The following is a 16,631-nucleotide window of genomic DNA, read 5'->3' on the forward strand; positions in this document are numbered from 1 at the left end:
ACCTTTACAAACCCACTTTATTTATTTTTCGTACGGATGGCGCTCCCGTGGTTTTCAGATTGCATCAACCGCCGTCTGTGCGACCCTAACGATAGTCATGGTATGACTGTCGGGACCGCCAGCTTTACATGCACTCCGAAGCATGGTAGTTGTATTATACATCTCCCACTTCCTGGCACACGATAGGCAAAAAATAGCCTTAAAATAGATCTAAATGATGCAAACCAGATTTTTCTTATTTCCCTTTGATCCTCCGGTTCGTTCACATGGTAAAGGCCTCAAAAAAGTCTCATTGACACAAGGTTTGACAGAAAGTTTAACGGCTCAACCAGTTTACGTCTTTCCCAAACTTTATTTTTAGTACATTTTGCAAAAAAGTATCGCTTATATATTTACTTTGGCTGTTCGGTCGGCTGCAAAGATTTTTTAAGTATATCTTTTGAAGGAATTATCGTAGAATGCTTGGGTTTGTAGCATTAGCTTTGTGTCACAATTCTTTGCATGCAGATTATATTTTGAAAGCGGATCCGTCGTACAAAAACGCGCTTAAGTAGCTCGACGCAGCAAGTACTTTCCAACTTATTGTTTCTATTTACTGTCTCGAGATGAGGTTCACTGTATAATCGACTTTTTTTCGAGAAAAAGTTTATAGTGTAGTATTTTTTTTACTGTTCAAGAGCATTGGTCTCTCAACTTTACATTTGCGACTGCCCATTTATGTGATCCCTTTGTTTCTACTATTTAATTATTTATGTTTTGCTGTAGTTTACTTTTGCTATCTTCTAGTAAGTTATTTTTTGCTTCTTCTGTTTCCATGTATAAAGTACTTTTTATGAACGCCTGTGGGTTTTTGTTAAAGTCTATTGCATTATCTTTGATATGTCATTCAGCATTCCTATTCTAGACTACCATGATATTTTTCTTTTTTCTCCATTTCCTATTCATTTTCTTTTTAATTTCATTTATTTTTTATACATTTAACCCAACTATATCCACCTTTATGCCTGCGCCAAAACTCCCAGTACAGACTTGCAGTAAGTATACACTAAAACATATTAAATGCTTCTTGGTTAGAAATCGGCATTTTAGAAAAGACAACAGAAAAGATAACAAATTCAAAAAATTGCACTTTCTCAATGTAAACACAGCGGAATATTTACAAATTACAGCTGTTATTATTTTTTTGCGCGATCGGTCATTTCTGACTATTTACCATATGTGTTTCCATGACAGTACGTAGCATTTACCAATTGCTATGATTACGACGACGCCAAAATTACTTACCGATCTAAAAACAGAACAGCAAAAATACTTACCGACGCCTTTTTAAAAACAATCAGTTCAAAATCAACAGTCTAACATTTAATCTTTAATTATTGTTAGGTACATTAAACGTACAATTTGTGCTGTTGTTTCCTATAGCAAGACGCTCATAAAGTCATAAAGGAAGTGCAAAGCTAGCAAACTACATCAGACACGTGCACAATTTCATGAAATTATTAATTTCAATTTTGACATTTAAACTGGTTACCTAGTGATGTACACCATACCACTTCGATCATTTCGATTTATTCTGCTCGTTAATTTCTTAGTGCATATTTATATTGGTTGCATAATTTTAATTTCGATCGCGCAAAAAATGTTATAAGCACGTCGAACGTTAAGGGTTACCGTTCTCAGACAATAATTGGAGTCGTCGCTTCGCTCCTCCTCCAAACAATTGTCTTCGAACGGTAAAAATCCCTTACCGTTCTCCATACTTAATATACTATATAATGCATCATGTTTCATTTGTTTAATTTTCTAAAGCCTACCTAAAAGTGTAGGGTGATTTTCCAAACAATCTTTCGCGCCATCGACAAATACCGGCAATACATCAAAAGTAAATTTAAGATACAATTTAAGCATTTTAATTAATTAATTAATCTTATTTTTCCAATATTTGAGCTAAAGAACGAGATTTTGAAAAACGGTTTTCACTTGCCTCTGGATTTTATTTGGCTACTTTTTCATAAAGAAAAAGTCATATTCCATTTGATCTTTTTTAGGATTTTGGATCATAGGTTTGTTCGTTTGTCTGCACTAATCAACACTGGTGTACCAAATGCGTTCGTTTGTCTGTTTGTAACTGCATGCATTCCGTTCGTTTGTGTAGTGCAATTTGCCCATTTCAGTTCATAACAGCACAAACTTGTTCGTGCATTTTAGTGCGAGCAACTTAGTGCAGCATAAATTAGACGTGAAACGACCGTTCTCATAACCATAAACATTTTGAAAAAACAAGGTGGGGAATCTGCGATGAATAAATTATTGGAAATGAAACTTTTATTTCATGATATTATTGAACAATTTATAAGTAGATCGTCAAGTGAGGAAGATAATATTGCAGAGGTCATACAACAAGTAAATGAAAAATAGTTTCCTGTATAATAAATAATAAATTTATCACTCATGATGCAATACAAACGTTTTTTGCTGGTTATTTATTTACTATACGCTAAATAAGCGTTCGTTTGTTAGATGCCAGTGCATCAAAAACTGATTACTCCAGCTTACACCGTGACGTCACATCAGTGTTGCACCAAACCAATCGCGCAAGACAAACGAACAAACCTGTCAAAACTAGCCCCCTGGCGGAGAAAGATTCAACTAAATTAACTATATTGATTCTTATTGCGCAAAGAATGCTCTTTTCAACGATACCAAATTTATTACAATCGGTCAAACGGTTAAGAAGTTAAAGCAGGTTACTGCACGCCCCACACCATCTTTGTTTTTGAAATAATGAGTTTTTGTTTTTACGAAAATGATAAACTGGTTCTCTATAAAAATGTGAAAAAAGAATGTTTTGTTTATTATGCGAAATTGAAAGCAAATGCAATTTTAAAATTTAAGATGGCAACTTGAAAATATTTTCCAGCGATTCTTCATAACCGTTTACCCAATAATTTTTTTTCCCCGTAAGTCATAAGACGAATGGTTCCCGAGATGGCCGAGGAACAGTCTTATTGGGTCACCTGGTACTTTGAAACAATCTTTTTTCTATCAAAAAGGTCCTAATTGCACCATTTTTATAGGTCACAATATAGAAATAATATGACAACCGCAGAAAGATCTGGTATCTCTTCTGAATTCCCAGATTTAAACTTATAAGTTTGCACACAGATCTGTAAATTAATAAAAAATAATTCGTATGGTGGTTCTACGCTTCTGTAGTACCTAACTCCTGCTAGTGTAGAAATTACAAAAAATAATTTATAGGTACCTGTGCATTTTCTTTAATTTATCCATCACTGGTTTAGTATAAGCACATTCGCATAATCGACACTTATACACAGATATATTGTGAATTAACAGCTAATTCAACTTTCAATTTTTGTGCAATGATTATGACTTATGCAGAGCTTAATTTTTTATTACAAATGTCCAATTAATTTTAACCTTATATGCTATGCAGACCTTTATACCATTTTTAACTTACCTATCCAAAAATATGTACGGACCAAGAGTCATAATGGTTATATGTACTTATGTAGACAATGTCTTTGTGGAATAAGTAAAATTTAGTGGGATCAAGGTCACTTTTTTGAACGTTTGTGTTTCAATAGATGACGCTTAAGATAAGACTTGCTATATGTGATATAGCTACACCTATCACAAAGAAAATCTTTAGACCTATGCTTTCGAACATGTTCTCTTAAGCAGAGCTTATTGTGTGTTACATAACTGCATTGGTCACATTTCAAATCCTTGATACGTTTATGTGTAATAAGATGCTGGATTAGATGCTTCCTGAGAGTTGTTGTGTAGTTACACTGACTGCACTTGAAGTTTTTAGTAGCGGAATGTGTTACAAGATGTTGAGTAAAGTGCCACTTGCTCATCGTTGCGAAATTACACTGGATACATTTAAAATCTTTCAATAATTTATGTGTTAACAGATGTCGTTTAAGATACGATTTAGTATTAGTGGCAAAACCACACTCGTCACATTTGATATTTTTAGGTCCATGTATCAACTTGTGCGTTCTAAAACGCCCCTTTGCAGTTGTTTGATAATTGCACTGTTCACATTTAAATTCTTCCACCAGGAGTTTATGTGTTGACAAATGTCGTCTAAGATGCATTTTACTATTAGTGGTAAAATCACACTCGTAACATTGGATCAATTTAGGCTCATGTGTCGACATGTGCATCTGGAAATTTCCCTTTACAAATGTTTGGTAATTGCACTGTTCACATTTAAATTCTTTCACCAGGGGTTTATGTGTTGAAGCATGTATTTTCAAATGACGCTTATCGTTTGTTTCATAATCACACTGATGATGCTGACATTTGATTTTTTCCATCGCAGGCCGGTGTATTAGGATGTGTTGCCTGACATCATCCTTATTCGTCGCTCTATAGTCACACAGGAAACAATTGAAAACTTTTGGAGGTGCATGTATTAAAAGATGTTTCTGTAAATATGTGCAATCATTTGTGGCATAATTGCATATGTGACAGGTAAAATATGCGTAATTTTTGTGTGTTAAGAGATGCTCCATTGATAAATTCATATTAGTTGTTGTATAATTGCAAAGGGAACATTTGAAGTCGGTTTTTTGCTCCTGTGCAGAAGTTTCTTGAAGAGAGCAAATCTCATTTTCATGTACGACAGACACTTTTGGGGTAGAATAAGCTGAACCTTCCGTAGTGGTTCCTTCTGGACGACAGCAATTGTTACCTTTGTTTTCAAATGTCGACATAGATTTAGGAAGGTCACCTGCATGATGATCACAGATTTCATTTTCAATAACTTTATTAGTTAGTTTTATACCCTGTTCGTGGGGCTTAATTATCTCCTTGGTTGTATTTTCCTCCTGAGATTTAATTTGAGGCTTTCGCCTTGTGTATGTTAAAACATGCTCTTTAAAACGTGATTTTATAATCATTTGTAAATCGTCCTCATCATTATTATTAGCCTTTGTATCTTTATAGATTGTTGGCAAATCACACTTGTTATGTTTATATTTCTTCTCTAGGTATCCTGAAATATGTTTCTTGATATCAATGCTTTTCTCTCGGCTTTTCTTAACCTTTGTATTTCTACAACCGGTTCGGGTACCACCTCTTTTACATTTAGATTCTTCCTTTCGACGTGTTGGAGTGTGTTTCTTAAGATTAGTGTCTTTATTAGATTTTGGATTATCACAGACCATTTGTGAAGGACACTTTTTGGTTTTAATTTCCTCCGCCCTATTCAGCATTGGAAAATCACACACTAAATAATTAACAGCCGAGTTAACCACTCGAGGAGCATGTAACAAAACATGTGCCTCTAAATATGTGCAATCATTAGTGGCAAAATTACACATATGACATGTAAAATACGCATAATTTTCGTGTTGTAATAGATGTTCCATTGATAAATTCCTATTATTTGTGGTGTAATTGCAATCGTAACATCTAAAATTAGTTGTTTGTTCTTGTGTAGACGTTTGTTCCGGACAAGGGCAATCTCCACCTTTCTGCGCTACTGTGGATAAGGATGTGAGATTGTCAGCTGGTTGAGTATGAGCAGATCTTTCATTTTCAATAAGTTCTTCAGCACTCCTCACACTAGAGTCGAGCTTCAATGGATCTTCCTCATGAAAATCAATTTCTAGTTCATCATAGTCTGCACAACTTGTGTTATCATTAGGTTCTTCCTTTATTGCTGTTGTAGTCTGGTTTAGAAATAATATTTCCTCCAAAGGGTTATCTTCGAGATTTGACTCAATTTTAACAAATGGTATAACTTCGTCCACCGACATTATTATTTTTAGTTCAAATTTTAAATATTGAATGTTAAATTAAAATAACTTTTTAATTTTTTCGGTTATTTATTGGTTATGTTTATGACAATGACACGCATTCAACACCTCCCGTATCGTCGGTTTGATCTAGAAGTTGACGTGACTCACCATCGAGGCCCTTTATAAGTTTATGCTTTGTTTATGCTAGTGCCGTATGCCGTATGCAATTTTTGCAGCAATTCATTGCCGCAAGAAATTGCACGAAAAAGTGCTCCATGTATTGTAAATATTGCACGTGCTGCAAGACATTCTGCAATTCTACGCATTTCCACAAAAAAAATGCGCTATTGTGGCCACTTTGTGCGTCCGTTCGTCCGTCCGTCCGCTCGTTCGTTGAGACGCTATTAAGAGCTATTGCTCTACTTTTTTCGCTATTTGGTTCGTAAAGGTGTCAAGGCTTGCACCAAGGATGGCATTTTTTCAGCGTTTATTGCTAAAAAAGTTATTGTAAAAAAACCAAAAAACCGTTTTTTACATGTTCCATAATTTTACACTTTTGCCGTTTATTAACGATCCTAGAGATCGTTTATAATTTTATATTGCTGTCTCATGTCTGTCATCTGTCTGTCCCTCTATCTGTCCGTGTGAACGATAACTTTGTTAAGAAATGTCCGTTCGCTTTGGCATCTCCGTTAGTTATTAACTGAATTGCATGAAATTCAAATGGGCATAGCTTTATATCTAACGCCAGTTTCAAAATTTGGTTTTCCGCATGCGCAGTGACAACTTTTTTATTTATGGAAGCATTTAAATGAAATTTGATACGTATTTGCTTGAAATAAAGGAAAATCAAACGCCAGTTTCAAAATTTGAGTAACGTTGGTTTTTACACATATTAGTTTGGTGTTTAATTTGTTGTATAATAATTACCTACCTAGTATGTTTTCTATTATTTATGTTTTCTAACGAAGAACAGTTTGACATGATAGCATGGCATGGGCAAAGTATCCTGAAACGTGGTTTTGCGCATGCGCAGAGCCAACTTTTTTATTTATGGAAGCATTTAAATGAAATTTGATACATAGGTGCTTGGAACAAAGGAAAATCTAACGTTAGTTTCAAAATTTAGATTTGCGCATGCGCAGTTTCAACTTTCTTATTTAGAAAAGCATTGAAATGAAATTCTTCTTATAAACTGAAATTGAAGTAGCACGTCAAAAATGGATTGCACATTTGCAACGCTGTCTTTCGTATTTGTGGCCGGATTTTTACGATTTTAACAGAAGTTGCATCTTACAAATGGGAAATGAATGCAAGTGGAAATGCGCTTTTTGTAAATCGTTTACGATTACTTTTTAACTTGTTTTGTTTAGACTTTTTCTTGCAATGTAGTACCTATTTATTTTATTAACATTTAATATTTCAATTAGCTAAAGTGGTACCTATGTACTGGAAAGCATTTCCCCCCTAGCGATGATCACGTTTGTTATTCAAAACTGAAATCGCTGATTATTTTTCTACAAAAATGAGCAATTCGTTAGTTATTGCTTCTGTCCTTTCTCTCAAAAAAAACCATACAAATCGTACTTACGTTGTCCGTTTACGAAAAAGTTGGTTGAAATTGAAAATTTACGTTTCAGTTGGACCGTTTTTAACAAGAGTGAGGTTATGTTATGCCCCGGGATTATGTTTTGACCGTGTCCATATAATTGAGATTTGATTTCGTTCTTCACGCTCTTTCTTAAACTAGACATTTTCATTATTCACTTCTTGGATTTGAAATGAGAACATTTGAATAATTTTTATACCTACAGGCACAGCAATTTTCTAGTTTATTATGAATTATTATAATTCAAACAACCAAGTTACAATTTAACTTTGTGCATTTTCTTATTAGTAAAAGTTGACATCACTTGATCAACATTGATTTTTCAAACGGTTTTATACTCCATCGAGTCAACTTAGCTTAGAGTGTTTATTTAGTGCGTCACGTGTGGGTTTTTAAGGCCTTGGCTTGGTCGGGTGTGCTTACTATGCCAGACTCTGAACTCTTAGAGCAGCTAGAGAGAGAGAGAGAAAAGTCGACGGCTGCGTTGAAACCAGCCTTTAGAAGCATCAAAATATACGCGATTCAGTTTCTTTCAAGGGAGACGCCAGCTGAGGACTCAGGGAGGGGCAACTGAATACCACGCGAGTCAGCCGCAGTTTATTAGCGCCTAGCTGACTGGATTCGTAATCTGATGTCTCGTACCGCTTATCTCTTTCCAGATAGAACTTTATGTAATGTTGTTGGGATATATGTACTATCTGTAATAGCTTATTTTCGTAATGTCATTGTGTAGTTAAACAACCTACTGGAATTAAAATCAGTAGCAATTAATTAAATATTTCCTCTTCAAGGAACATATAACTGATTACTTTCGTAAAAATTTACATCATTGTTTACTTGCAATTCATAATTTTTTCATCTCTTCAAGGATATAGATATTTGAACGTAATTACACTTTTAAACATCATTATTTTGTCGTAAATCATTGTAACCCTTGTCGATATATGATCGATATTGAACGCGTTATTCTTTTGGATGGGTACACCTTCTTTACTAAGCAGTTATGCATATTATTGCAGACGATTTTGAAGTTGAGTACAAGTAGACCAACGTCTTTCATAGTACAGTCAAATTAGACCAAAAAATGGGCATTCCGTCAGACCGTGCATCAGATATGTCATCTCTATTTTTTCTTTTAAATTGTTAGGATGAATATCGATGTGAAAAATCCAAGTGTTCGACATTGAAAGACCTGAGCGAGCGACACAGCGCTTGAAAATATGTCATTTTTCTTACCATTTTTTGGTTTTTTTAAGTTTTACTCCTGAAGGACCGATTTTAATGCAATTATTGTCGTATACTTTTTTGAACAAGACAAAATTTCTGAAAATTTAAGCCCCTAATGATCTCCGCAAGTCTAATAGTTTCCGAGATGCAAATTTATTAGTTTTACAAGTTTTATCAAAATTTGCATTTTTTTTCCGCAGAAACTAAACTTACCAAATTTGCACGATGGCGATGAATTGTCGTAAGTCGTGAGTCGTAATAAACTTGTTGAAGAAGTGTTAAAAATTACGGATAATGAAAGCAAATTAAATATTGATATTTGTCTTTTAGTGGAAAAATATCCATGTTTATATATGATGCCTTATTCAGTGATCATTCAAACCATAGTGTTGTGAGTAAGCTTTCTGCTACTGTCACAGATCTTCTATATTCTGTGGCTCTTGTCAAGCAAGGTCAGGCAAAAGGAAACAATTCACAGATTTCGCAATCCATGTAACAGATAGTGGATCCTGCTGAAGAAGAAGAAGTTGACAACTTTCTGGGAGAAGCTGAGGATCCAGAAGATATCAACAGTTTAGCTCCCTCTGTGTGGATTTATGGAGACTCCTCACCAAGTCCCCCCAAATGAACAAAATTATAAAAATTTGTATGAGGTTTTTATGCAAAAAAAGGCAAATTTGATTAAAACTGAAGAATTTACGAATTTTTGAAACGCTGTATCTCCATACTTACAGACCTAGTTAAGGGCTTGAATTGTCATAAATGTTGTCTAGTTTAAAAAAGTGTACGACACTAATTGCTTTAAAATCTGTCCTTCAGAATTAAAACTAACCAAAACCCAAAAATAATACAAAAATGGCGTATTTTGACTGCTGCGTTGCTCGCACAGGTCTTTCGACGTCGAAAACTTGGATTTTTGACATCCACACTCAGCCTAACAATTAAAAAAAAAATAGAAATCACACATCTGATGCAAGGTATTATGAAATTTGACTGGGACGATCAGGCATTACTCAATTCATTAATTACCAAGACAGGCGACTTTCCGTTTGTTGTATGTTCGTTTATGGAGTGGGTCTGAGTTAAAGCAGCGCCAGCCCAAACCACCCCCGTTTAAACAATTTTATCCAGTTATGACCAAAATATGACTTCAACGCTCCAGTGCTAAAACTTATTGCCTAAATGCTTACCGCGTTTTTCACTCATGTTGACTATCTTATCTCACGTCTCACGCGCCTTATACAGACCGCCCTTAAACTGAATACAATCTCAAGATAAGAGACCACGTTAATAGTACAATATACCCTTTTAAATGTACAAATTTCCCTCAACTACAATGCAGAGAGTAACACAAAATAATTAATCTTAACTTGAATAACAATTACTTACGTTACGACAATATGCCCGTTTTTTGTTTGTTTCGCAATCATGAACAGTGTTAATATAAGTAATAATAAAACATTAAACACATGGTAGTGGAGGAGGGGAGCACACAGGTTATCTTAGGCCCAAGGTTCGGCTAATCCGCCACTGATAGGAAGTGTCATCTTTTCGTGTCCATAGATTCAAATAAAGGTCCGTTTTTTTGGTACGGAAAATGTGTTAATTGGCCTAAATATATTTGGGTAAGAAACTGATTTGAAAGAGCGTCTGCGTACATATCAAAGTACAGGATTGCTACCAATGATGTACTTCGATAGGTATAATCGCACAGACAATGTTGTCTGTGGTAGGTATAATTTCCGCAAAAAAATGGTGCCGCCCTTGGTGGCCAGGCTTTCAGACTTATGCAGGAAAAACTCTATCGAGTTAGATAACGCTAATTGTATGTACCCCAATGTAATTTGTTTAGTTAGAAAACAGACTTAATTGCATTTTCGCGTTTTGAAATACCTTCAATTCATGTCGTTAAATGCATCATTATGGAGAAGACACATTTATACCGCGAAATCGATACTGTACGTCACAGCGATAGTTTATTCTCTAAACAATAATTAATTCTATTTAAAACGAAAATTAGTGCCAGTGCATAGATTTATGAGCAGTCGTTTAGAAGAAGCTTTCAAAAATGTAATTAATTATATTGAGGAATTATCCAGTTACTTACACAACTTTGCTCTATACTGATCCAATTTATCATACATTATCTGCATTTATTGACGGCATTTACTTAAAATGCTGCGTACAAGAATACGTTTTAATGGTACAAAAAGTATCAGTCGAAATAAAGTGTCTTCAGTGAGCTCTTGGTTGATGAAGCTTCTGGGGCACAGTACCATCCAGGCAAAGGTCGAACCAGATAAAGTCTACCGTGGTCCAAACATGTTTCAATACGGTTTCGCCGAAAGAGCGCAACAAACAGTTAATAAAAAGCAGACAAGGTAGGTTAGACTTGATAACGTTTATTTGTGATTCGTATTTTTTTTAAACTTTAGCGAAAGTCAGAAAAAGAGTATTATGAAATTGGTTATGAAACGCATGGAGGAATATTTTCGGAACTCTACCTTGCATGGACTACGCTACGTTGGAGATCCTCTCATTTCGTTTGGAGAACGGTAATTTTCTTCTTGTGTGTTTATATTTATTGTGAAATATTTTGTTTAAATCTCGTAAATGTACCTTAGACAAGTTATAAATGGTAGGTAGCAGAGACTTACCCAGTAATTGTTATACTGTAGACCTTTGAATATAGACTATTTTATTATTTTATAATCAAAGCTGTAGACTAAACCTTTGTTTATATACTATAATTAAAGGGCTAAACTACCACTAATATGTCCGTGAAATTAGCTAGAAAAATATTGAAATGTTGGACTATACAAGGTGAAAATTGTGTCTGGAACACTGAATAGATTTTCAAAACAATATTTTCTTAAAAGAAGCTTTTTATGGTATCCAAAATTATAAAAAGTGTGCTAATAATGTATACGTAGGTACTTTAAATTCGCGGTCAGTGGCGTGCGTCTGCATGGTCATGGGGGGCATAATTTTTTTAATGGGAAACACTAGTGTTCATTATATATTCTTAAAGAGTACACTTTTTTGGGCATAGCGGCATAGAAAACTGATTATATACAGTGTGTCGAAGGAAAGGACAGCATTGGGAAATCGGAAATTCCGATTAGTTCCGAAGATATTCGAAAAAAACCCGAAATGCATATTCGTTTTTATTTTTTCTGACCCTAGCTGAATAGATACCAAAAAACAAATATCACTTCGTCATACGCATTTTTAGTTGGAGACACGGGACCCTTTTACAGGAAGTTCCCCACGTTGGGCGCCACTTGTAAGTGGCTAGTTACACTTACAGAGGTTGAATACTCTGCGCTCGTAAAATAAAATTTAATTTTTTTTATTTTACTTTTATTTACCTTTATTTTTGAGTGGGCGGGGTTTCAGCCAAGGCTGCTCTACCAACCCAACCCACTATACGTTTACAAATATCCATGTCCGAACCCGGATTCGAACCAGGGACCCTTAGCACCGCAGTTCATCTTTAACTGAACTGCGCCACACGGGATACGGCACTGGTAAAAATTTGACTATAACGTCTAATTTTTTGTAATGAAATTATGAATACCTAGCTCAGTAATAAATGATGGTTCAATAACTCTTCCCCTGTGTTGGTTCTTTATCCCCTCTTATAGTTTGAAACTCAAAAACCCGTTTCCCTTGTTTTATCCACAATATTAAATTGCCGATGCTCCGGAATGCATATAATATGTCAAAATGTACCCTTGTAACTTAAGGTTTTAACAGCAAACAAAAGCTTGAATTAATTATCATTAACGTTTTTACCGGTAGCCGTTTTATTCGTAAATTTGTTGCACTTATTATAAACAAGTTGGATGTTTTTTTTTAATTACACGGAATGTGTTTGCACCCTGGATCTTAATGCTTTCGTAGTAACCATTAATTTCAATGCGAAAAACCTTAATCCAAATATGCACAAAAACAAGGGAAGATTCGCTGACTTCGTTCGTTGGTTCGCGGATTAGTCAACACAAATACAACACACCATTCGCTAAATTATAGGTGGTTGATTTCACTCCACTCGCGACTCAAAGCGAAAATTCGCACAAAATAAAGAAGCGACGCCACGGTGAACGCCTTAACTTCGCGGCTAGCTTTGCGCTAATTCTCTGACGAGTAAACGCGCACAACTAACTTTTTTTGTTTTTATTTTTCGAGGGGTGGAGTTTCAGCCAAAGCTGCTTTACCAACCCAACCCACTGTACATTTACAAATGTCCATGCCCGAACCCGGATTCGAACAAGGGACCCTTAGTACTGCAGTCCTGCTTCAACTGATCTGCGCCACGCGGGCCGGTTAAACCTCGCTACTACTTTTTTCTTTTTGAGTGACATCCATTCTGAAACCCAAACTTTTTTGACTAAAACAAACTAAATTGGCCATCAAATTTTGGCGATATGGGGCTCATTTGAAAGGGCTTGGTCCAAGGATTCCGTGCATACCGGTATTTTTTGCTTTTGCGTATGCGCAGTGTCAAACATTTGGATTAACGCATGTGTAATCCGAACTTTTTTTTTAAATGAAGATATTTAAATGAAACTTTATATGTAAACACTATCAAATAAGTAAAATTAACGACGTTTTGAAAATGTATAGTTTTTCGCATGCGCAATGGCAACTTTCTTATTTATGAAAGCAGTTAAACGAAATATCATATGTAGGCACCTTGAATGAAATTAAAACTAATACCGGTTTCAAAATTACTGTTAACGCATGCTGTATGTTTTATTTATGAAGGTATTCAATGAAATTTCTATAATGTAGACAATGCGCAATGTGCTATTTACAAAAGCATTAAAAGAAGTTTCATATGTAGACACTTCGAATAAAAGTAAGTAAGTATACGCTCCACTGTTTTTCATTAAACTGTATAGACTTCGACGATAGACGGCTCATTTGAAAGAGAATGGGGTAAGGATCTCGTGCCTACCAGTATTTCTCCTGCTCCTAGCATTAATATTATTAGCAGGAGAATACGCTCTCGTCATTTATGTTTGCCATAATGACATTTTAAACTTGTTATTACTTGTAGGCTAAATGTGTATCGTTAATTATTACACTATTTACTTATTTTAGATTCTTCTGGTTACTGGCGTTCTTTGTCGCCTTACTTTGTGCAACGTACTTCATAAACAATATCTACAGTAAATACAATCGTAGTCCGATAATCATTAGTTTAAATCCAACAGCAACACCGATTGGATCACTTCCATTCCCAGCAATCACCATTTGCAGCATGAACCAGGCTATTAAAAAAGAAGCGGAACAAATCATGCTGTCAGGGTAAACATCCTTTGGCATTTGCAGGAGTTCCAAATAGTTTGTACGTTCTAGGACAGACGTTGAAAAAATGTTGCTCGACGATTATTGCAATGGAAACTCTTCGTTTGGAAACTTAAGCAATCTTAGCGAGGAAGTGGGAAAATGGGAAAACGTGCAAAAGTTTATTTTAAGGGTAACTTGTTTGCTAAAAATCGCATTAGCTAACCAACCATTTCTAATGGCTACGTATGCTATACAGAGCGTTTATTTGAAAACGAACCTGTTTAACAAGAAGGAAAAGGTTGCAAAAACCCGTCAATCTAGATAGTCAAGGGGAAAATAGTCGATAAGTATAGCTTCGTTGCAAAATTACCTTTTCTCTTTCACCCACGTACAAAAACGTACCCTCACTTCATTATTTTTATACAAATGCTTTGAAAATCAATGGGATGCGAGACCAAGTGAACTACTCTCAAGGCCTGAATAGGGGACAGGGGCACTTGGATGAGCGAACTAAAGAATCACTGTTTTTTTCCTTATGCTACGGTATTAACGACATCGACATTAATGGGCCTTCGACTTCATCACGGGCTTCTTTGCGAGCGTATTTTAGAAAAAGATCAACGAGTCCATGGGAGGCAACTCTTGTACATCTAAAAGTTAAGCTTTTTCTACAAAATATCCAAGAGATTGCACCATTTACGCAATCCAATGGAAAATAAATTTGATAATGAAGAATCTGAGGCGGGCTTACGTCACACTGTTTATATACGCGGGGCGTCACTTTTAAAACTTGCAGTTGGCCATATTTTCCAAACTCAAGAAGATATAGAAAATCGCGCAAAACCTTTTCGGGGGTATCGAGGGTGAACCAGAATGACGTTATGAGTGACAACCCTCCAAACCCCATTAATCCCCCCCCCCCTCTCCAAAAATCCTAAATGACAACCTTATACTTGTGACACATCGTTGGAAAGCTGCTGAAAAATGCTTTCCAGTGGTACCAATAAAGTCAATATTAATTAAAGACAATTTAACAAAAATTTAATAATTAACAAAAAAAATAAAAATTAAGCCATGCCTATGTTCAAGATTTGGTCGCTAAATTCGAAGAAACGGGATCTGTTCTCAATAAACAAGAAATCAACCAAGATTGCTTAATGAAGCAGCTCAGGTTGAAGTTCTTGGCCAATTTGCCATAAATCCCTCAAATGTCAACATTTAGTTTTTTTTGGTTAATTATTAAATTTTTGTTAAATTGTCTTAATGAATATTGACTTTATTGGGACCACGGGAAAGCATTATTCAGTAGCTTTCCAACGATGTGTCACAAGTATGGGGTTGCCATTTAGGACTTTTGTAGAAGGGGGGTGGGGGTTGTCGCTCATAACGTCATTCTGGTTCCCCCTCGATACCCCCGAAACGGTTTTGCGCGATTTTCAATATCTTCTTGGAAAATATGGCCGAATGCAAGTTTTAAAAGTGACGCCCCGTATACTGGTACGTTCACAGTCCTAGAAAAGGATCCACTAATCCACATTCATATTGAATTTACGACTTTTACTGTCCGTATTTCGCGATTTATTTCTTTTGCATAAACTTTAATTTGAGTTAAAACGTCAAGAACTTGAAGTAGTATTTATTGAGATCCTTGCACGAATTTTGTTCAAATTGTTTCGTGGGTGTCGGATATTTCTTTGAAATTTTAACCATAGATGCTTTTGGTAAAGAAAAACACAACACAACCTTTTTACAAAAGAGACATCGATGTCCGGTTCAACCGAAAGTGATACCGTAAATTTTAATATGCCTTCGGATGGATTGTGATGTCGAACATAAAATTGTGTTTTTTTCGAATCTCGCCAAATAAAAGAGCGATCTGTTCTATCAAAAGACATCATTTGCTTTTACCAATTACCTTTTTAAAAAAGCAATTTTCCAGAAACCTCTACTGCCAAAAACATCTAGACCAACTTGCCCAGGTTGCACAATGACGTGAGAACGAAACGGATCTGAATATCTGATTCTCCAAAACGACCAATCCCGTTACTTTGATTTTATGTCGCGACAAGCTGTCGCCCCCAAGCTTTCACATGCAAATACTAGCTCGGAAACAAATGACCCAAAACATATAAAAGTAAGAAAAATGTAAATGCTTTAGCAAGCTTCCGTTATAGTATTTGGGTGGATAAAGGCTATACGGAAGTTGGGTTTGGGGAGTACAACCTTTTACTTCTGTGGCGTTGAAAGACATACTAAATTAAGAGGTGGTTTGGAGAAGAAGGCTCTGTACAGAGTTAACAGTGAATTTAAATTGCAACTACAATGCCGTTTCTCGCGAATGATGATTATTAATATTTTTAAGGTGAACCCTCCATGCCAAGAGACAATAAGGACTTGTTTCTGGCAACAGCAAGAGTATGCTTGTACGGATGTCTTTAATAATGGTCTTACAGACGATGGTTTATGTTGTACCTTTAATGCACTTCCAAGGGATTATATATTTCGAAACCCGTAAGTATCCAAATTGTGATAATTTAAGTGAGTTTTTGTGCGACGGATCGAGGTTTTATTAGCAAACTCATTTTATGATACAGTTTTATTATGAAGGAAACTTTTTGCTCTGAAATATAATCTGTATGCAAAGCTTCAAACCCGGCATTCTACCATGATTCCTTCGAGAGTTTTACTTAAAAAACCATTCCATCCAACCGACCGACTGA

General features: G+C 35.5%; 1 protein-coding gene across 1 annotated transcript; it reads left to right on the forward strand.

Annotated features, from left to right (window-relative positions):
• The first annotated feature begins 10,866 nt into the window (after positions 1–10,866).
• On the forward strand, positions 10,867–16,426 carry LOC116172718 (pickpocket protein 28-like). The gene is made up of 5 exons (XM_031489983.1): positions 10,867–10,994; positions 11,049–11,168; positions 13,723–13,929; positions 13,981–14,101; positions 16,274–16,426. The coding sequence occupies exons 1-5, from the start codon at positions 10,867–10,869 to the stop codon at positions 16,424–16,426; spliced, it is 729 nt and encodes a 242-aa protein (XP_031345843.1).
• Positions 16,427–16,631: the final 205 nt, after the last annotated feature.

This window comes from Photinus pyralis, unplaced genomic scaffold, assembly GCF_008802855.1.
Source record: "Photinus pyralis isolate 1611_PpyrPB1 unplaced genomic scaffold, Ppyr1.3 Ppyr1.4_LG5, whole genome shotgun sequence".
In the NCBI taxonomy this organism is placed as follows: domain Eukaryota; kingdom Metazoa; phylum Arthropoda; class Insecta; order Coleoptera; family Lampyridae; genus Photinus; species Photinus pyralis.